At 38.2% G+C, this 23,459-nt stretch overlaps 3 protein-coding genes across 3 annotated transcripts; 1 reads left to right on the top strand and 2 right to left on the bottom strand.

The window, feature by feature from the left end:
* Positions 1-5,175: 5,175 nt before the first annotated feature.
* Positions 5,176-9,559, bottom strand: LOC139139485 (steryl-sulfatase-like). The gene is made up of 4 exons (XM_070708399.1): positions 9,258-9,559; positions 7,712-7,842; positions 6,514-6,730; positions 5,176-5,465 (listed from the first exon to the last, which is right to left on the bottom strand). The coding sequence occupies exons 3-4, from the start codon at positions 6,677-6,679 to the stop codon at positions 5,176-5,178; spliced, it is 456 nt and encodes a 151-aa protein (XP_070564500.1). The 5' UTR covers positions 6,680-6,730; positions 7,712-7,842; positions 9,258-9,559.
* LOC139139484 (arylsulfatase L-like) lies at positions 7,715-9,522 on the bottom strand. The gene is made up of 2 exons (XM_070708398.1): positions 9,258-9,522; positions 7,715-7,842 (listed from the first exon to the last, which is right to left on the bottom strand). Exons 1-2 carry the CDS (start codon positions 9,520-9,522, stop codon positions 7,715-7,717), a joined length of 393 nt encoding a protein of 130 aa, XP_070564499.1.
* A 9,872-nt stretch (positions 9,560-19,431) lies between the features above and the next one.
* LOC139138266 (zinc transporter ZIP1-like) lies at positions 19,432-20,636 on the top strand. Its single transcript, XM_070706575.1, has one exon. It carries the CDS (start codon positions 19,577-19,579, stop codon positions 20,483-20,485), a length of 909 nt encoding a protein of 302 aa, XP_070562676.1. The 5' UTR covers positions 19,432-19,576; the 3' UTR covers positions 20,486-20,636.
* Positions 20,637-23,459: the final 2,823 nt, after the last annotated feature.

The following is a 23,459-nucleotide window of genomic DNA, read 5'->3' as shown; positions in this document are numbered from 1 at the left end:
AAACGTTCAAATAACAAGGCCAGTTCTGAACGGTCTGGAAAGTTTCGCAGACGTCTACAAGGGTAAAGTGCGCCATCAGAAGTGAAACTCAGTTCATTCTCTCAAATCATGTTTTGGCGTTATTTCAACTTTGATCGACTGTGAATGCATAATACGATTGAACACCATCGTATAGGTCGGAAGCATGCACAAATGCGTTTGTGAAGACGGTCGCTTTGAAAGCCATTAACCTCTACTCCGACTAGCCTTGCTTCAGTGCCACGACAAACCATTGCTAATGTATCCATACACTGTTATCGTCACTCGGCAGAATTACAGAGAATCTCCTTGAGAACAGCGATCTATGTACATATTTATGATATGTATCCCCATAGGTGAGTGAGTGCACATAGGTAGTAACAGAAATTACTGCGGAAATTTCTCGAGATTTAGAAATTTAATTCATCGATGACGACACGTGAGAGAAAAGTAATTAAAATGAGGCAGTCACAAGGGATAATGTAGGGTCACTCTTATCTACCTGTTTGCATCTCTAGGTGCTCGTGTTATTCGATAACCTAATTACTCGGGATGTTATCGAGCTTTTCTCGGTAATCGTTTGCTAAATTACACAGACTGATTTCAAATCTTTACGGCAGAGGCAATCTGTGCATGGTGTCATGACACTGAAGAAAAAAGGGAACCACTGACTTTTACCCTTAAAATGTGTTTCTTAACGACGAGTGTATGGCTTTGGTCTATAGGCATCGTTCTACAATTTGACTTTACGTTTGAAATATTTTGCCTTTTACTGACTTTGATGAAGACAAACCAATGACTAAAATACAAATAACTCCCAGCTGTAAGGCACGATTGAAGGAAAACTACAAACTACAAACTTTTCCAGGCATTTTAGAAACGACTCCATTCCCATACTGACATGTTCCAAGCTAGCCATCTAGAGAATCTAGACGGTTACCTACAAATATGACTTTTGGAGATGTGCTTTTTGACGGTATCTTTAATGTACTCGATACATAGGAACGTATTTTTACTGGATCTTGTTCAGCAGGGAGTGAGTGCGTATTTTATCATACTATTTTCACATTTCTTAAACCAAACTCCCAAACTCAGCAGTGTTTATTTCCATGAACTCCTCAATTTGAGGTGTTCTATCAGAACCGCTACCAGGCGATTCTGTCAGAACCCACCAGGCGGGTTGTGACTCTACAATTTTTTGCAGTTTATATAAGTAGGTTTTAGTGGTATAAGATAATTGTGACCCTGTGGTTTAAGTCAGATAACCGCCGCCCCTTAGAGATTCTGGTATAGAATCGCCGAGGTCTACGGCGATCCTATACCAGAAAGTCCTGGGTGTTGATGGTTATCTATTACATATTTTGAGTCTTCTCGGAGTACTGTTGGGATGTGTATCTATATTAATGTCTTTTAAACGTTTTAGACGATGAGGTCGAGTACTGAACTTTTGTACATGTGAATGAGGCGTTTTACACTAGAACACATCCGATTCAATTTTTGTCTAAAATGTATGATTAGAAGTTATCGCTCCCTGCATAAAGTCATGGAAAAGGGATTAACACATGCAGTTGATTCACTGTTTTAACGATTGCGTATATTGAAAATGTATTAGTCTAGTGGTGAAACCTTGATTTTGGTTGAACCAAAATATTTCAGCTCCTTAATGTTCTTTGTGGTTTCTGTATCTTCGAAGTCTCCTGTTTTGACGTCATCAGTTGGTGGCTTTACCACTCCTTCAATGATGCCTATTCTCTTCTTGACTGACAAGTACAATCCTCGATTTGCACAAGTTCCACGATGCCTCCAAAATGGCTGCTACGTATAAAACAAGTAACGAATCATATCCCAATTTATCAAGAGTCCATGAGACTGATGTTTGTGTCTTTGGAAGGTTTTAGGGGTCTAGGAATTCGTGTCTTTTGTTACATAAACTGTAAAATTATTCATGAAAATCATGAATAGACGCCAAAACCCCAAGATAGCCGCCCTGTTATTTTGCCATTAAAACACATATTGAGTCATATCGTACGTAAAAGCATCTTTGAGAACGATTTAGGTGTCTTTCGTCAGATTTAAGGGTTACAAGATTTCTTATCATTTGTAGGTTGTATAAACTTAAAAAAATAACCCAAATTATCAGTCAAAATGGAGACAAAAAATCCAAGGCGGCCGATGGTTTCCACATCTATTTTGTGTGTTCGGTTAGATTGCAAAGGAATTCGAATCTTTTGTTGACTGAAGTGTAAAATCTTCCACGAGTATTCAAAATCTACCCTTACCTAAATGCTAAGTAAAGCCGTCTTTATATACGAACAACGTTTACGCATAGACTACGGAAATGACCATTCATGGCGATTTCGCTGTTCAATTTATAGCATTTCTTTGAAAATTGTATCGCGTACTCGTGTGCATGTGAATGGTTGTCAAACAGTGGGTTTTCATGGTCCTACGAATAACGAGGTACCGGTGACACACTAAAGTACACAGGAAAACGGGTCTTCCCTTCATACTATATAGGTCATATACATAATGCGGCGGCAAATACGCTATTTTGCGTCCCGTGAATGACTAAAAACATCCCGCCCTTAATGTTGGTCGGGTGAGAGAGTAAGTGAGAGAGTTGCAGTTGCAGTAAAAGATGCAAGTAAATATGATTGGCTGTTTTACAAATTTCCATCAAGTTGATCGATCCAAACTTCGCCGAATATATCGGGCTGGAAGGATTTGGTAGTTATTGGCTTGTTCAATAAGCGTGTGTAAGGGGGAATGACTAACAATCTCACGATGAAAAACAGCACAAATGACCAAAAAAAAACCACAAAGGTAAGTTGAAATTACTCTTATGTCTGCTTTATTCTATAAAATTACAAAATACAGTGCTAGTTGCTAATGTGCGTGTTGCTGGCATTTTAAACAACAATTTTGCTATAGCAAGCACAACTGGTAAACAGCTCCTTGTGATAAAAAAGTCCCTACTCTTTTATATGGATACTTATTTCAGTCCAAAGGTTGTGGTGCCAAAATGCATCTCACTCATTCACATATTCCGTGCACGAGCACAAGGGGAAATTACAACATGGCTGACGCCAAAGACTTCTTTTCATAAATTTCTCTTTGCAGATTTGAGCGGGAACCGGGACTATCGTATCTTGGTGTGATAAAAGAGCTTCATTTACACGAGCAATGACGCTCTTGATCGTTCCGTCAGTGGCCGGTAGAGGGCGGCTTTCAGAAGGATCGGTAACCAAATTGTAAACCAGTGGAGGATCATGGTGTGTGGTGTCATTGCCAGTGCATGGACATAAACCAAGGCCAATACAGTTTTGTTCTCCTGGCGGAATATTCGGAGTCACGTAATGCAGCTTGTATACGGCGTTATCTGAAAAAACATCAAAATGAGCCGATTAGGTCTGTAGTTATTTTTTATGACCAAAGAGGTTTTCAGTCAAGATAAGTGGTTTTACTCAAATTATACTTATCAGACCCAAGTTTCGTTATTATTGACCAACTTATAGATTGGAACTTAGCAGCGTTATTACTCTGTTGATTGTTGTATATGAATGTGAAAACCAAAGTAAGATTGTATTCAATATTTTGCTGATGTAGAAAGTGTCAATATTTCACTTCCGGGGAGGAGGATTTTCCATTCCGTGCTGATGCTTATAATCCCCTCCCCCATGACATTGTGGCTATTTATGACTCCCTCCACAGCCCAACCCCTCCCCACCCTAACACGCATACATACACTCTAACTCTTCGGCCTTACAATTTCATCACACTTTGGAGGAATGAGAAACTACTGTTATTTTCGCAAAACGAAGATACAGCAAACATATTCCATTTTTGTCCATTTTTGCCATTTACTGTTCAAATGTGTCTTTTACTTGCCTGAACCATCAATCTATAAACTTGGCATTTCAACATACATTTTGTACAAATACAAAATGGTTATCTCAATCTATGGACAGAATACCACGTCCTGTGCCAGACAGACACAACCCATGTCACTACTGGATGCCTTCAAAACTCGAAACACCTAACACAAGAGAGATTACTTCTGGCCATATGCAAACATAAAAGAAGCTGTACGCTATTAAATAATTGCCGGATTAAATAGCTATAGCTTCGTTTTGGTAGAAATATGTATGGTGATAACGGTATAAAATATGGTGAACACCAACATTGCAAAAGACTTCATTGGACATTTGAAAAAAGTTAGAGAAACTGAAAATAAAATCACTGAGGTGATGACATGAAAAAAGACAAAGAAAACAAAGAAAACAAGAAATAAGAAGAGTAAAATCGATTGAAGTTACTCTTTAGTGGAAATCTTGACTAGTTAAAAGTAAAAGAACAACATGTAGATAAATATCTTTATAAGCACCACTTGCCAAAACAAAGGAAACTAAAAGAGAAAACTGCAAAATAATAGTTGCAGATATTCTAACAGTATCAGACTTTCATGTCAGAAAAGCGATCGTACGACAAGAAATATTCACAGCTGATAACAGAGTGAGAAATAGAGAGACACTGAATCCTATGTGAGTGTTCTAGGAATACTTGAAAATGATAGCATCTGTGGAACAGACAACTAAGAAGGCATTGTCGGTCACAGTGGCATTGATGTTGTACCAATTCAGGAGGACAGATTACATTGAAAAGTGACAGGATTGCAAATCATTTTATGTTGAATAAAATTATGTCTTAAGGTAGTATTCGCCTCGAAAATGAAAGCCTTTGCTCAAATTTTCTTCACGGAATCTTTCAACTGTCCTCTTTCAAAATGAGGAATAAAAATTGGGGGGGGGGGGTCACCGAGCAATATTTGGTACAAGTGAAAAAATTTACCCAAGATTTACCGATATGTGAAGTTCAAAATAACCGCCACGCCCGTGTTAACTCTATGGAGAAAAACAAAATTTTCGATTTTCGAAAAGTTAAGACGAAGATAAGTTTTTTTTTTACCCCAGGAGCTTTAAAATGAACCCCAACAAGTGGTAGATCAGAAAAGAATTGTTAAAGTTTGGGAGTCGATCCGAATATCTGTCCCCGAGGAGCATTCTACCTTAATCCCTTTAAAGACTGTTTTGGAGACCCACTAATTTCTACTTAGGTAAAATGATGGCCTGAAAGTAAATTCTGGACACTCCCTTACTCCTACCTTCGCCACGACGATAAACAGGTGACAGCCGCCATCCATTTACCGCAATAATGGAACAGCAAATCGTGAGGGGGCGCTGTACTGTTCCCTCTCAGCAGAGGCATCAAGTCTCGCCCATCAATAACTCTGTCATGTGGAAGATCCACTCCAGCCAGCGATGCAATCGTTGGAAAGACATCCATTGTGCTTGTTGGAACTGATATCTCAATGCCTCTTGGTATCATCGGTGGATAGCGTACAACTGTAGGGACGCGTATACCGCCCTCCCAATTCTGGCCTTTACCTCCTGTACATATAGAAGAAACGATATTTGTCTACCAAGCATTGTAGGTTTTTCTGTTTCTTATAAGAAATGTGTGTCAAAGGAATCCTCGACGTTGTCGATGTTGTAAAGGATATAAGGTGGTAACCTTAGAATCTGTGTCGTTCCATGCTTGCCTATTAATTGCTAGTCATTGCAGTAATATATACAAAGTCACCTGAAATCAAAATTTTGATTTTTTGCTTCATACTCCAAGACATTCAAGATAATGCAAGGAGACAAACGAACTTTCGACCAAAGAACGTCGAATTTTAATATTTCGAAATTCAAAATAGCCACTGAATTCAGTATAAACTCAATTAAACTTTTTTTCGGTTTAAACAAATAGACGATTTTCCCCTGATGATTTCAAAAGAAACCCTGAGAAAGTGCTGACTGACCAAGAATCAATCCAGGAATGTATAGTTTTAAAAGCAAGTATATTCGCTCTACGACAAGGATCATCTTAGGTCGAAACTGATCAAAATGTGCTTAACAAACTTATATGTCCGCATAACACTGGCGATATAAGTAAAATTTCGATTTGTTTTGGAGAAGAAGTATATTGAACATTATTTTATGATTATCGTAGGTTTTTCGCAAATTGCAATAGAGTCGCCAAACCACATTGCACATCCCCATGCCTATCACAAACTTAAATGTACTGATACTGATGATGCTCTGAGTGAAATTTCAGTACAAATGGTGTGCTGGTTCTAGGGTCTAAAATTTTATAGACTCAATGGGATTTTCGAAATTCAAATATTGCGGCCAAGGTCGCCCTGACCGCGAGCAACTTTGTGAGCAAATTTACAAGAGCAGAAGACATGCTTGCTTTACACCAAATTTGTGATCGACCAGACCCCTAGGTCATCGGAAGAAGCAATTTTTAGAGTTTGGACTAATCGTACCTGTAGCAGATTTCAACCCCACGAAACTAATAAGGGCCCTAGGCTTGGGTCCCTAATAATTATTCGAACACGCATATACCAATGTGTTCGGTGTTTGAAACAGTCCCAGTACAAAACTTTACCTCTGTAGATTCCATTCCATCCTCCTTCTTGCTCACCAACGCGAGGCGGAAGAACCGCAAATTGGTCCAGAGAACCACCGTTGTCCGAGGTGAAATACACAAAAGTGTTCTCTTCCAAGCCAAGTTCATTCAGCTTTGACAAAACTTTGCCGACCATCCAGTCCATTTCTTCAACGTTGTCTCCATATTTCCCGTGCTTACTAGACCCAGTGAAGTTCTTCATGTTAAACAAAGCGGTGTGCATTTGAAGAAATGAGAAAAAAAGCAAGAAAGGTCCGTGACTAGAACTTCGTTCAATGAAAGAATTCGCTTGGTTCACCATCCTTGTCGACATTGTATCTAAGATCAGAGGCTGCTCTATGACGTCATAGTTCTTCACTAGGGCACACATAAATCGACCACTCAGCCCAACCAGTTGTAAAAAACTCCATACAATGGATAGCAGTATGCAGCCCCATATGAGAATAACAGTTCTCCGCCTGATGAAACCAAGAAAATTTATCACAAGCAGTATGCCCAAGTAACCTAGCGACCAGAGGCAGCGAAACATGATGTAACCTCGATAAACTGGCCAAAACATATATCTTCCGTCATCGCCACAATCGTTGATATTTGACCCAAGTATACCGTAGAAATAGTCAAATCCGTGTTTAAGCGGATAGAAGTGGTGATCACTTCTCGTCTCGAGGTTAGCACCGAGATGCCATTTCCCTGTTGAGAAACATATATACCCATGCGAACGCCACTGTTACAAGGGTTGAAGTCACAATCTCTTTGGTATTATATTAATACATGTAGTAAGTACATCAGAATAAAAAGAAATCACTTATGTTTATACTTTACTTAGGGTAACTCCAAACTTTTCTCTGTCATAAGGATCATGAATAAAAAGATGTGGTCACCCTTGCAAGATTTTATTGGAGTGGAGAAAATGTCACAAACTTTCCATATTTAAGGAATTTAACTTAAAATGGCCCCATTTACCATGTAAACGTTAATGGGAAATTAGGGACTTTTTCATTTTCGATTTTCTCAAAATGAGACGAAGTGAAGTTTTTCACCACATGTTTGAATCGTGTCCCAAATGATATGACTTCAGTTACTAACCGGACGGGAAGCATAAAGTTCATTCCCCCTCCTCTGTGAACGGTCACGTGGTTCTATGGTAGGACATTACCAGGACGCACACGGCACTTACCAATCAAGGCAGTGGAGTACCGGCGACCTTCACCAACTCTGCGAAGGTGATTTCATCGTGCGGTAAGCCAGATGTTCCGTCCAAAGCAGCTATCATTGTAATTGATCCTGGCGCAATTGTTGATGCCATTCCTGTGTACAGCCATGGACATAGTTGTGTGAGTAAGTTGGCTGCACATGATGACGTTAAGTTATCACTATTTTGAAGAAACCGTGCATTTTATGTTCGGTGCCGACCGTTAATCTAGACTTGATCGACCATATAATAAATTGTGAAAGTTATATTAAACTGTCGTCTTTGTATGCCAATCATTGCAAAGATATTTATGGAATTGCACTGAGTTTATTGTATTGTATTGTATTGTATTGTATTGTATTGTATTGTATTGTATTGTATTGTATTGTATTGTATTGTATTGTATTGTATTGTATTGTATTGTATTGTATTGTATTGTATTGTATTGTATTGTATTGTATTGTATTGTATTGTATTGTATCGTATTGAGTTTATTATCAGATGGATAAATAACAGGAATCACCAGACAAAAGTCTATGATTTGATTGGGTTATGGAAAATGTTCCATGTTTGAACTCTAGTCCGTGACCCACATACAGTATATCTCAATCTGCGTGAGGCACCAAGACTGACAATAGCAAAACTACGCGAAAATGAAGATATGGAAGATCAGTACATGTCTTGAAGACAAGTCACGTGATCTTTGGTGATAAATAAACACCTATCTTGAAATAGAAAATAATTTATGGAGCGCATCCATTGTCAAACATGCCAAATAAAACCAGAATACTAGAGAAATGTGAACAGTGGTCAGTTGCTCATACTGTAGATCGATTCAATGTTTTCTTCAATATAAAACTCTTTGCAACTATTTTTTTTGAAATGGGGAGAATTCAAGAATTTGGTAACTGCACAAGTTAGTTATGATCGTCAATTATCAAAGCACAGCAGTTTCATTGTATAACCTCTCAGAAAACATGTTTATTAAAGCATTTTTTTTCTGTTCCCTTCAGAGTGATTTATCGGTATGATTTGCATTGAGTAAAAACTTGGAGACCCCTCATGGATTTCTTGAATGTGCAAGGCTCCCTTTAACACCAAGTTTTTTTTTTTCGTGCGCCCTCTGCCGTTAAGAGTGTTGTTCCACATTCGAGTATAAATGTTTAACATTAAGACCGCGGATTTATCAATGAATCGAGCGCACGTGGCTTGTCTTTGGTGCTTATGTATGATGTTGTCTTCGTTTGTCTAAAATTTACATATGCAAATGATCGAGATACAACCTACTCACTCTGGCAAAAAAAAATAACAAGCGGTCACATGACTGAGTACGAAGCACAGCAATGGCTACAATGGGATAGATGGATGGGCATGTGAACGGGCTAGCAAACGGATGAACTAACCAACTCCAACCAATGAATGGACGGATTGATGCAGAATATATAAATGAATAAACAGGTTTATATCTGGAGCAAATGAACAAAACGTGAAAGCAGCTAGCTTGAGTGAACAACTATCTTTTATATCTCACCTGATCGTATCGGATAACGCCCGGTCAACATGGCTGCCCTACTCGGTGTACAAGTTGCTGCAGCAACCAGATTGTGTGTCAGTTTGGCGCCATCTTTGGCGAGACTGTCTATGGCTGGCGTACGGATGGTGTCGTTTCCGAAGCAGCCGATATCGCCCATGCCGAGATCATCGACTAGGAATATTACGAAGTTTGGTTTATTACTTGACGCAATACTTCCTGATACTACCACTGCAAGTAGCAGCAGTACTTGTAAAGCTGCCATCTTCGAGGTCAAAGCCTGACAGAGATGAAAAATAATTTTCGATGGGTGCTTTTTTCTGTCTCTCTTTCTCGGTTTCGTATTTTGAACGATTATATAATCGTAAATATTGGCGAGTAATTACCTGCTTTCCTGTTTAATACGCGCTTTTTGTTATGCATATATACGTGGTGACTAATTTTCATTCTCCGGCTGTTACAATCTTTGTACAGCTAAATACTATTAAAGAGTCTAAAACAGGTGTTTGGACTAAAAATTGTTACAATATGCATAGTCTTTAAGTCCGCTAAAATCTAAAATTATCTGATTTCCTTGATTTCCTCTTTCCAGCGAGGATTATTTCAAAACATATAAAACTACTCTTTATCTAGTAATTGCCTTTTACCTTGACATGTCTTACATCAGTGGCAATGCATAAATAATTTTGAGGTCCATTTTTGCACTTATAATGCAGACGAACATATTAGAAAATCGCCAGTCCCGTTGAACCACCGTGGACATTACCGTCATAGAAGTGTTTTGAGTTGCCTGTTGTCTTGCAAAATCCCTTATTGCGCATGCATCATTTGTCCCTATATCGTGGCTAGTTTACAAAGATTAATTCAAGTAGAACATATCCCACCCGTTAGAATGATAGTGTATCAAAGTGATACTATAAATAGATATACTTGTTCAACTCGGTTAGGGGGTCGGTCCTATCTGTGGTATGATAACGTGACCTTGCTGAAAATCAGTGGAATTTTTACAAAGACTGGCGACTTGTACTAGCTGTAACTGGTTTTAGGATTCAAAATATCTTATAAAACACCCTTGAAATGATATACAATCTTATAAAATCACTGTATGTAAAGCACAATATATTGCCGTCGACAATCAAATATAGAAGTTCAGCCATGATTTATGGTTAGTACATTGCTCAGTCTCGTTATGTGCTCAGAACACGAACGGAATATTCGATACTAAGAGCAGGTCATTTGCTATCATGCAATGGGCCCAATATAATGTCAAACGTCTGACTGCCTTTGTTCGCATTACAGCTCCATGTTGCTGAATATGACCGACTGCATTGACAGATGTCCTCATTTTCGGTTCTTGCCATCTTATCAGGGGTTGCTGGAGTACTGGCCGACACAGTTATTCGGGACAGTGGGCCTAGATGAGATGCTAACTTCATATCAGTAAACCGAACTCTCTATCGACTTCACGCATCACTACAGGTCTGTCCAGTGACCCAAAAGCTGTACAAAATAATCTTGTGTGCCAACAACGATTTAAAGGACATCACCGTAGTGAAGATTTTGAAACTCGCGCTTGAAGGCAGATAAACTAAACTGTGCGCCACAAAAGTGTAAGACTTGAAATTTTGCTCAATCTTTCCGACAAAAAACTTTCATAGCCATTCTCTTTCAAATTCAAGAATGAAAAATCAAGACTCGGCGTACAAGTGTTGGTACCAGAGCAGGAAACCCGCTAAATATACCGACATTTTGAAATTCAAGATGGCCGCAATCCACAGTGTTAACTCTATGGGAAATTCAAATCTTGAGTTTTCACAAAAATGAGACAGTGAAAATTACATTTTCTCCATAAGCTTCAAAATGAGAGCTCACAAGTGGTAGTAATTTGAAACGTGGGAGTCTGAATATTTGTCCCCGATGCGCATCCTGCTTTAAAGTAGTATGCGATTCGAAATTGAAAGACAAACTTTTGGTCATCCATTCCTCAAAGAAACTTTCAACCATTCCTTTTGGAAATGAATGAAAATCAGGGCACAACATATGGTTTTAGAGCAATAAATTACCCGACACTTGGAATTCAGATCGCTGTCGTGTCTATGTTTACTCTATCCAGCGGAAAATAATGTTTCCGATTTTCACTAAAATAAGCCTTTGACAATACTTTATTAACGCCATGAGCTTCAATATGAGCCCCAAGAGATGGTAGACCAAATGAGTATCGTAAGAATTTTAGAGTCTGGGAATCTCGCCTCGAAGCGCATTCTACCATAATACTAACATGAATTACCTGATGTTGCGTTTGGAACAAAGACGGCACGATAATTGATGAGGATTTTAAGGAAGAAAGCTGTGCAACTAACGTTAGCAATTTCAAGAAAATACAACCGTCTCAAAATTTTGAGATGATTGTCGCTTTGTGACTGATTTTAATGATATACTGAGAACAGTTGCACTGTATTCAGAAAAGAGTGCCCCACGCCCAGAGGTCGTGCCGGACATTATGGAATTAAAGTTCCAGTGTTTTTCCCATGGAATGTATAAAACAATACCAGAGTGCCTACTGCTCCTTAGTTTGCACAAGTATTTCAATTGTAGCAATTAAAGATCACAAATGCCAAGGTTTATGTGAACATCACCATACAGCATAGTGATTTAGTATTGTGAGTACAACATTACGCTCACTTTCAACAACATGAGGCAAATAGTTTATTGTGACAACAGCTGATATGACAACATACGAGTGCAGTGTCATAACAACGACTTAGATGGGGTGAAAATGATCGTGATCGTGATCTGAAGTTAGAATTGAAACGACTCTTACCTTGAAATGTACAGCTGGATTGGGGAAGCCACAACGAAATCTCCGTGGCCGTGATTAATACTGAGTGCTAAAATAAGAAGTTCATAGTACCGTGACGGTGCATATTTCTGACTTGATACTAGCAGGCTTCTCACGTGAACAGAGTAATTGAGGTAGGCGATAACATGATCAGGATCGGTTAACAAACAGTGCAGTGCATAAAATTAACAAAATGCGATAGCAAAATGTTTTCCACATCCGTATTTAAAATATGCAGATAAACATAGGATAAACCGCTTGGAAATAAAACAAATAGGTATACTCGTCAACAGACCCTTGCAAAGGCGCTGTGGGAAAGATTTGGCCGTCAACAGTACCATCTTTACGCGCATGCGTGTGTTAAAAGACACAATCCATGATTATATTTCGGGGATGACAGTACCCTCCACTATCAGCAATATCCAAATATATTTCAAAATAGTTTACAGAATGTCAATTTTTAAAGCTTTCCTATACTTAATATTCGTTTTAATGGCAACATAAAGATGCTTGATAGCCTTCCATAAAGTTTGAGTTTTTGCGTTTCGTGGAAGCAAGGGTTAGAAGTTTGGATAAAAGTTTCGCTTTGTCTCATCCTCTCACGTCAGGTGTCCGCTTTGTCTCATTCTCTTGTGTTAGTTTTGTTCATTTCATCTTTGATCAATAGTGAACACATAAAATGAATAAATACAGTCGCAAAGGCCATATTCTTATGATGAACTGGCGCAGCATAAATGCGTTTGTGATGATGGTCGCATAGAAAGCCATTAACCTTTACTCTAACTGCCCTAAATCTTGTTCTAGTATCACGACAAACCAACGCCTACATAATTACATCCATCGACTGTAATCGTTACTCCGCACAATTACTAAAGGGAATCTTGCGGAGAACAGCGATCCTTAAAACATCATGACATCTTTTGCACAGGTGTGGGCATAAAAGAAGTTGTAACAAAAACTGCCTCAAAAAATCACACAAGATTATCTATTTTAAGTTTGATTGATGACACATGCCTGGGAGGTCATGGAAATTAGTCAGTCTCGCGGGATAAGGTACGGTTATAGTTATCTTCCTGTTGCCAGCTTTCAGTGCACGCGTTCTTTTGGTGACCTGATAACTTAGGATGTTATCGAGTATCGTTGCTTATTTGAAGTATCGTTAGTTGAAATCAGGACGCGGAGATAGATCTCAAAGCCTGTGGGCATGATATCAGGACACAAGAATTAAAAAGCCACAATCTAGCACCTGTAAAACTCCTCAAATTACCTTCAAATATCGGCCTCATTTCCACAAAGGCATTTTACACATCGTTAACCTCACAAGGGCATGGCTATCCCGATCAGATTCCTGGTGGAGGTTTCCAAATATATACTTAGGGAATAGCTTCTCTCTGATCACATTTAAATCCTACTTAGTGTCTTGACACGGTGGAGTCCAGGCTTTCAGCACACGGATTACAGACCTTCTGCAGGTACATATGATCTGGACTTGCCAGACCATGACGCTAAGACCAGACCTTATGTCTTTTCCTTGACAAATGCAATGTAGAGTGGATATAACTTTATTGTCAAATGCAATGTATAGTGGATATAACTGTATGATTCAGCTTCAGAACTCACTTCTCCTCCTCTCGATGCACTTTTCGCTGCTGAGCCTGTTGCGAGTGCTGGAGGCTGGAACTCTATGATGTCAAGACTGTGACCCTATTACTGAGCACAGTGACTCAGCATCGAAAGAGGCACTTGGTGTCTGTACAGTTGGTCAGTTATACCGGAACAGAGACAATCTCATCACCCTACGGAATTACTACCATACAGGTCCTGAACTGCGGGTCCTCTGGGGTTCGGACAAATGGCTGTTCACACGTGCTACGACAAAATACTTGAACGGGATCGACGTTGAAGTTACCGGATCAAGGAATTGTATGCTAAACTCAACTGTGAACACCGAAACAGAGTTCATAGATTGTAAAACGATTTCTCCCCTCTCCCTTATAAAGCACACGAGTTGGATAAGTTTTCGTATCATCGTTATTTTTGTTAATAAATATTTCATTTATATAAGAATAAATAAAAACTTTGTACTTTTATTTCACGTGTGTCTGGATTACTTTTGCATGGACAATAGCTGGTGACATCCACCACATTGTCCTGTCTCCCCACTCATCCACGGCCAGTCTAGATATAGCTCAATTAAGTAACACGTCCCGCAAACATGAATGAAGATCCAGTTATTCAGTTTCTTACGGAGAAGTATATGGCTGCAGTGTGAAAGTAGAGTGATAGTGGCAGCGCAGCTTGAATATGTGTTTTTTTAACAAATATTTCAAGTAAGTTCCCACGAGGACATCTGTATACTTCGCCATATATATATATATATATATATATATATATATATATATATATATATATATATATATATATATATATATATATATATATATATATATATATATATATATATATATATATATATATATATAATCGGAAGTGAGGATGGTCTCAACAAGACACAACAAAAAGGCTTTCACGGTGACTAGCTTTCGCCCTGCTTACAGGGCATCATCAGGTCCAACTGGAGAACTCAAGTACATGTCACAGTAAGTGAGGCTACCCACAATTCTCCATGATCTGTACACACGGAGATCACTCACTGAACTGAAGCAAATTTCTTCTGTACACAGAACAACTCGGTCCATATTTCAAAATTCTGGCAACATAGTTCTGATAATAATACTTTTCTGATTTCCCAATGTGAATAATGATAAGAATAACCCCTTTTCCGCGGAGGAGATGGCAATTTTGTCGACAAAGATTTTTGCAGCCATAGACAATATTTTCAAGGAACTAAGGGAATAAGTTGCATCTGTGTTGGCAAAAGAAAGGGTATTGATTTTCTTAATGTTCTTAACAAAGGAAATTTGCATGTCTGACAGGTGGTATGATGAGACCATCTTAGTTGCTGATAACTTTATCTTGACAAGTGTACAATTTTTATCACCTCCAAACATCGACTTCTCATTCAATTTACTCTTAAATTTTAAACATAATCAATTATTTTGGAACATAGTTTGAACAAATAATTCTGAACTTAAATTGTAAGTTAAAAATTGTTAAAAAACTGATAAATTGAAAAAGCCTTTAGCAAAAAATGTCTGAGTGAACAAATCAAGGGGAATTGTGGGTAGCCTCACGTTCTGTGCATGTGTCACTGTTAGGGTTTGAAAGTGCAAAGTATGCAAAATCAATTATGCAAATTGATTATCAGAACAGTCGACGCAAAAACAGGTGTAAATGCAACAATGGAAAGGAACTTGTGAATGAAGGATACAGTTAAAAGGACAGAGGGGTTTCGGTGTTCAAGCCATCTGGATACATTGTTCTCAACTTCTTTATCCAAAATGTCTCTTTGGAATCCAACATGACGGGGTCTTTGTTTGTGATTTGTTCGATGACGACAACCGCGAGATCACTGTCCAAATGTCCCGATTCATTGAAGTGTGGTGCTACAAGCGGGCTAGTGTTATACTGTCGTCTACGGATACAGCTTCGGTAAGGTGGCCGGAAATTAAGTCTTTGCTTGACCATATTCCGTGTTTATCCAATGTACATTAGTTGACATTTTCTGCAGACGATCGAGTAAATTACCCATGATGACGTACACGATAGGTTGCCTCTTACTTATATATATATATATATATATATAAATATAAATATATATATATATATATATATATATATATATATATATATATATATATATATATATATATATATATATATATATATGGCTTTCACGTTTAATTTCGCCGTAAGAATTAAAATGTGATAATTTTCCTGAAAATATTTAGTGATATTAAGATATATGATAAAATCTTTACGGCTCTGATACGGTTTTTGCGGACCTCGGTCGTCCAACGTACGGGCCCTCGCACGGCCCGACCCTTCCGCCGTACAACTTCGGTCCGCTAAAACTGTTTCAGGGCCGTAAAGATTATTACTGGCGATTGTACACCTCGTACAGATGGACTAATTTTCGGTAAAAAAAAAATTTGTGATTTCAACTTACACGAACGAACAGAAACTATGTATCTACACATACGTGAGGGCGCTATTTCGTTCTAGCTCGCAATGAAGACAATGATCCTTTAAGGCAGGGCAATAATAGCTAATATGCTGACTGCATTGAAAATATGGTATGATCACTTACTTATCAATAAAGCAAATAGAAAATTATGGAAACGAGCAGTTATAAAAAGGGGCATTTTCATCTAAAGTTATGCCGATAGTGGAAAAAAGTTATCGACATCAAAGAAAACATTAATTCACTCCAATTGAAGTGGCTTAAGAAATTATTTGAGAAAAATCCAGATAAGGAGACCCCTAAGTGGGCCAGCTTATCAAAGTATCACATCGCAAGTTTTGACAATAAACTGAATAGTGACTATCACTATCTCCATCTCAATTTCAAAGTCAACAACAATCGAATCCCAATGGTGTATGGGGATATGTTGAATACCTGGAAGTCCTTAGACTTACAAGAATCATTTACCAACATCAAAATGTAATCTTCTTAGTGGTATAATGACAATATAAAGAATGAAGGATGTGTCCTCTATAATGAAAAATGGTCAAAGAGTAGAACTTTCAGGCTTAAAGATGTCTTGAATGATAACACAAAAGATATCTGGAATGATAACACAAATTGAACAATTGGAAATGATTGCAAAAATTAGAGGTACAAATAGATATGTGCTAGAGGAAATCAAAACAGAGTATGAAACACTCCTCAATTCAATTCCAGATTCCTGGAAACAAATTATCAGTTCAAACATCCAAAATTCAAGCTATGATATCTAAGAATTTGAGAATTATGGTTTGAAAAAAGCGTTATAAAAACCAAGTCACTTCATTGGAAATTAGTTGATAAGAAATGGCATGCAGTGAAACGTCAAAAGGCAAAATTGGTCACTGACAATCACAAAGCTACTTTATTCAGTCGACTTAATTCAACAGGAATTGTTATAGCAATTCTGTGTAAATGATTTAAGCTGGAAGATATTTCATAGAGGCCTAGTCACAGGAAGCTTGGCCAAAACTTTTAATTTAAGTGATGGGAAATGCCATATTTGTGGCCAAGAAGAAACACTGGAACACATCTTATTTGAGTGTAAATAATGTAAAAGAAACCGGACAGAAATGTATTTCTTTCTTTTTCAGAAAACACAATTTTGATAACAATACCAATATCAAAAGATAACAAATTTCAAGAACTAAAAATGATAATAATGCATCATCAGACATATACTGTTTCGTATCACTTCCTTTGTAAAATACACAATTTTGAATATCAGAAATTCGGTTACTCATGATGGGATTAAAGTTTCCCTTCAATCCCATGTTATACTTTTAAATGTTATCTTTCCTCATGGATAATTACATCATATTTCACTTTTAAGATGATGAACACAGTTGGGGATTTTATCACAAATATTTCACTTTCATTTTTCAAGTCTTGTAAGACTTGAAGGAGAAGAGTGCGTTGTGAACGCATTTATATGAAGATATGGTGTTTTTATATATTGCTGTTTCTCTTTTTTTAGTTAAAACACGATTGAAACTTATTTGGGATATATTGGATAATGAACTAATATCGGTTTTATCAGCAAATTTAAGCTCATCTGCTTTTCTCTTGAGCAATGCACTTGTTTTTATGAGTAATTTGTAATATTGCAACATTCAGCAATAAGACCCCCAATACCTTTGAGAAATTTGAAAAATATAAAAATCTAATTCTCCCAAATTACATGTAGTTCCAATGGTATTTTAAATGACTGATTTTCTCAGACAAGTTGCTTTGTAATTTTGTGCAATTGCTTGGCACATTCACAGTTATGTAGATTTGTTTTGCCACTTTGTTGGAATAAATTTAACTTTTTCAAAAAAGAGAAAGACAATGGTGCTATGACTAACTCCAACATTTGTTCAGGACATATATGTACATTTTGATTTTAGTCTGGGAAAGATTCGATGATCTTTGAGATTGAATTACTAAGCGAGGCGCGTAGTGATAAATTTTAGGAGTAAATGTTAACACGTGGACAAAACGCGCGTAAATACATATGAAAAATAACCCTACCCGCAGGATATATGTACAATGTATCTTGCTTGTTTCCTAATTTAAACAAACACACGTTAGGTTACAAAGATCATCAATTTCACCGATCTTTTATTGTAGTCGGTCGCGCGAACAGCAGGGACGACCAACTCGGTTATTTTGAGCGATAGAAAGGGCGGCAGATTGCACAAGCAGGCCGAATCTGATGTTGCAATCTATGGCTTAAAGTCCGCCGTAGGCCGCTGTGTGATGAATCACTTTCCATCAGTTTTAATTGCAGTTTTCTGGATGAGCCTTTGGGCGACTTGAATCCGAACCAAACTGTGAATAAAATCCATCGAGCGTAACCGTTATGTGTAAAAATTTGTCTGCACCATAGTACATGAAAGTTAAATATCTGACAGAATTCGAGAGAATGCAGGCTGCACTAGCCTTGTGATGTTTTTTCTCTCCTTTGTTTACCTGTTTCACTGTTTACTTTGTTCTCTTTACCCATTTCGTATCCAATTAATAGAGAGAGACAGACAACGATCCATCACATGTCAAGAAGTAAGCCAATTTTTTTAAGTTTATATAAGACCTGGCAAGCTATATATACGATTGTACCAAATGGTTAAGACTGGTGATCTGTACTGTGAGATGTGATATTTCATGATGTAACAATCTAGTTTTTCAGATTTTCGTTTATTATTTCATGTAATTTATCTGCCGGTGCTCCGGGCTATGCAATACTTCAGGACAAAATTATTGCCATATTTCGACGAGCTGAATAGTTTTCTGAGTCAGAACCAGTGAAATATAATGAAGTGGTCTGGAAAAAGCATGTTTGAATTGTTTTTTAAATAATGCGGGTAACCATACGGTCATAAAACGCCATATGTTGAAAAGCGGTCGGCATCAGACATCGGTCAGCCACTTTCCACGGTATAAAATCTAATCAGTCGTAAGCTATTCATAAATAAATTCAAGTCTTTTTATTAATCATAATTTGAATAGCTTGAAATTCCTTGAAAGTTTTGAGAGAAGAACCTGGTTAGTCGCACTCCTTAAATTTCTACGGGAGGGCCAGTTGAAGCGATGGCACTTCATGGTACATATGTATCGCACCACCACCATGTCACACGCCCACGGCACGTGCTCGATGCAGCAATTCAATGACGCTTTGCGTTGTTTAACCTATCTTTCGCACTTCCGGCACAGCTCGTCTATAAGCAACTCCGTCAGCAAAGTGATCAGTGAACCACTGCCTATCATCGTGGCGCCTATCATTGCGTCACAGTGCAGGTAGCAGTGGGTGAAACATAGACCGACCTCTCGCTCCCGAGCGAGACCATACTTCAGATAGCAGATTATACATTCGACATGGATCTAATATGTGCGCAAACCATTGCAATGGCTGGTCTATTCTTGGTAGCGGGAACAAGCGGATTGGTTCCGATCTACCTTGGCAACTGCATACCGAGTTCGGTCTTGGAACAGTTGTTTAGCTTCCTAAACTTTTTTGCAGGGGGCGTGATTTTGGCAATGAGCATGCTACATATGCTACCTGAGGTTAACCAGGAGCTCCAACACGCCAGCGAGTACATTAAGCTTGATCCTGGTTTCCCAATCGCCGAATTCCTCGTTTGCGTCGGGATTTTCCTGATGCTGCTGCTTGAACAGTTCCTAAGTTTCTCCGCCGAGCGGTGTGCAGGAGCCGAAGACACCGACGATACAGACGTACCGCTGAAACCGACGGAGAGCAACGACTCCACGTATTACGGAGCCGCCGGCCAATGTGTCCAGAACATTGTAAGTTCAAGCAACGAAGGACAAGCCTACCGATCGCATATAAGATCCTGCATGTTTTTCATAGCTCTCTGCACCCACGGGATATTCGAAGGGGTTGTACTGGGACTGCTACCGAGTTCGGCTGAAGTGCTACTGCTTTTTACCGGCATTGCTTGTCACGAAGGACCCGTTAGCTTCAGTTTCGCCGCCACCATGAAACGCAGCGGCCTCCGTTCACCCATTGCAGTTTTGCTGGTCTGTCTACATGCTCTCATATTCCCCATAGGAATTGGAATAGGTATAGGGTTGGGCAGTTCTACAGGTAAACTTCGAAATTTATTCAGTGGCATTATGCAAGGCCTTGCTACCGGCATGCTCTTGTATCTGACTTTCTTTGAGATTCTGCCTGCCGCAATCACCGAGAAGAAGAAAAGAGCACTTAAAACGCTAGTTATGATCTTTGGATTCGCCGCCATCACAGCACTTTATTTCATTCTTTAATTATAAAGCACAATAGAGGGACGTGTCTATCAGTCGAGAGAGACTGTGCGTCATACGGGCCATACGGTTCAAGTCGCGGAACTGCGCAGCTGAGGTTGCAGAACGTTGAAGAGCAAATGGAGTCAGCACCGACAATCCCGCTATCATCGCGAGTCGTCAGTAAGTCATGATTGGGAAAATAGCCACACGTTACGTACACAATCGAACAATCCCCCCTCCCTTCAGCGATACTTGCATTCTGAATGATGTCCGGCTTTAAACAATTGGTGCCCATAATGCACATTGTTGGGGAAGTAAAACAACAGCCTACATGTCGGACAAGCCATGAAACTGAACATATGGCCGAGTCTGTGAGATATGTTATATTAGAGTGTCATACATTATTTGGTATGTGGATCTATGGTGATGGGAACCGCTGAAATGAGACAAGGCCCTACAGTACCGTGTGAACCCTCAAAGAGCAAGTAGCTGAGCTTATCATGATTTTTCGCTATTTTCAAGTTGTTTTCAGTGTTAACTGTATATAGTTGCTTGTTCAACTCCCTAAAGCATGTCGAAATGCACGGTATTCAGTTGTCAAAGCAGAATCTACTTGTGTAAACTGCGCTGGTATCGTTGACAAGTAAATTCTGGCCCTTACTAAAATTCAAATATAAGCCATAACAGTGCATTTTATACGTAGAGACGCTGTGATGTTTGACAAGCTAAATAACAGGTATTTCAACAGACTGAGTGTGATCTGTGAGACTGTGGAGTATAACAAGAACGGGCGACTTAATGCAAAACTAACATAGCGGGAAAAAATCATCTAGAGTTAGAGCTACTGTCCTCTAACAACTAGACCTATTCACAAATTCCAAACGTATTATTGAAATGGTCATAGAACAATGCTCTTTCGGAATGTTTACCCTCAAGAACTGCCATGTTGAAATGTGAAAACTATACTTTCGACGCTAATTTGTGACATCATATAAGGCCGCATGACGTTATCGCATAAGAAAATGCAAGAGCCATACCTATGTTAGTTTTGCATTAAGTCGCCCGTTCTTGTTTATATTCCACAGATCACACTGTTGAAATGCCCCGATGTTTGTCTGTTTTCAAATCTGTAATAAGTTTTCATTAATAAAGACTTTGCTATTTGTTATTTAACAGGTTGCATTTTAGCTGTTTCAGTGAAATCATTAAGCTCAGCTACTTGCCCCTTGGGGGTTCACTTGGTAATGCAGGGCCCTGACTCATTTCAGCGGTGATTTCAAACCGTTTAATGTTTCAAAGCTATTTTAAGAAAACGTGGACCGCCATGAATAAATGTGTTTTTCATAGGGCAGCATGGAGTGCATATAGTAAACAGCCCAGAAAGTTCAAGGATCAAGCTCTGACAGGTTTCGTTTTCTCAATCGACAGGAATTTGTCCTTTGCGCCCTTTGTTTGCTCTGTAACGCTTATTGTCAAAGGGATGCACGATTTTGTGCCATGGCTATTTCTGTAGGTGGGTTTCATGAGTGTCACAGAATCATGAGGGCTAGATTTGGTGATTAATAATCCACAGTGGCTGAATATAGAAGCTGACAGGCTCCATACACTCCTATCATCGAAAGGGAGAACAACCTACCGTTTGGATAGCGAAGCGGAAGACGCCTGGTCAAGCCAGAGGTATTTCAGAACAACAGGCATTTCATATTAATACCATAAACATTGCATTCTCCTTCTTTCATCGTCGGATGTCACATTGGATGCTTCCCCGTAGTTTAGTCTCCTGCCGACAGATTTTGATCCGGCAATGGTCCAGGCGAACTTAACATTATTGGCTAGCTTTTGAGTGTCAGGTGTAATTGTACAAGGCTAGATATCGTATCATTTGTATTACATGAACACTTCAGTAAAATCTAATCCTCCAATTTGTAATGAAAAGTTTTAATGCATTCAGATATATGTCATACGAATTATTATTTGTTCCTTTCAATTGTTTTTATCTGCCTTTTTTCTCTGGATCTATCTTTGTTTGTAGATATACATATTTATTTTAGTTAATGATAATTTTATTTTTATATTAATTTGTAATTTGTGTAACCAGTTGGGTTATGATTAAATATTTCAGATAATGAAGTATTAGTATGTAGGTAATAAAATATAAAGTATGCGAAATGTATTTTTTGCCATTTTAAAGTATTTTTAGTGATGACAATCATCTGTATGCGTATACAGGTACTTCTATGCTGGGTCATATACATGTTGACTATAGCTGCTGCGAACACACAGTTCATCGCATTGTAAACTTCCTCAATGAAACACTTGTAACTGTGTAGTGGTAGTGTTTGATTGTATACCATACTCTGTAATGTTGTAAGAGTAATGCAGACTTTCTTTTCTGTTTGTCCTTCAGGTTTTTGTTCTTTCATTTGTTTTTACAAACACGTAACCTGCGCTTGTCTATCACTTGTGAAGTCGGAAATAAAGGACGTATAGGATTCAGTATGGCCTTTGTCGGTGTCAATAATTCTGCGTTACAGTTACATAAGTGTAAAACTGTTTATTGAGCCATATACTACATATATGTATGTATAGATATGCACATATATATATATATATATATATATATATATATATATATATATATATATATATGTATATAATTATGTATTTATGTATGCATGTATGTATGTATGTATGTATGTATGTATGTATGTATGTATGTATGTATGTATGTATGTATGTATGTATGTATGTATGTATGTATGTATGTATGTTATGTATGTATGTATGTATGTATGTATGTATGTATGTATGTATGTATGTATGTATGTATGTATGTATGTATGTATGTATGTATGTATGTATGTATGTATGTATGTATGTATGTATGTATGTATGTATGTATGTATGTATGTATGTATGTATGTATGTATGTATGTATGTATGTATGTATGTATGCGTGTTCAGGAAAAAGCGATTCTAAAATCTTTAAGGAATA

This window comes from Ptychodera flava, chromosome 8 (assembly GCF_041260155.1).
Source record: "Ptychodera flava strain L36383 chromosome 8, AS_Pfla_20210202, whole genome shotgun sequence".
NCBI classification, from domain to species: Eukaryota; Metazoa; Hemichordata; class Enteropneusta; family Ptychoderidae; genus Ptychodera; species Ptychodera flava.
Note: the sequence above shows the minus strand (reverse complement) of the source record. Positions and strands in the feature narration are given on the sequence as shown.

Coding starts and splice junctions, on each gene's coding strand:
- LOC139138266 (XM_070706575.1), top strand. CDS start 19,577: ATGGATCTAATATGTGCGCAAACCATTGCAATGGCTGGTCTATTCTTG.
- LOC139139484 (XM_070708398.1), bottom strand. CDS start 9,522: ATGGCAGCTTTACAAGTACTGCTGCTACTTGCAGTGGTAGTATCAGGA. Junction 7,843..9,257: donor GCGTTATCCGATACGATCAG/GTGAGATATAAA, acceptor GGCTGTACACAG/GAATGGCATCAACAATTGCG.
- LOC139139485 (XM_070708399.1), bottom strand. CDS start 6,679: ATGGACTGGATGGTCGGCAAAGTTTTGTCAAAGCTGAATGAACTTGGC. Junction 5,466..6,513: donor ATGGAATGGAATCTACAGAG/GTAAAGTTTTGT, acceptor CTATATGTACAG/GAGGTAAAGGCCAGAATTGG.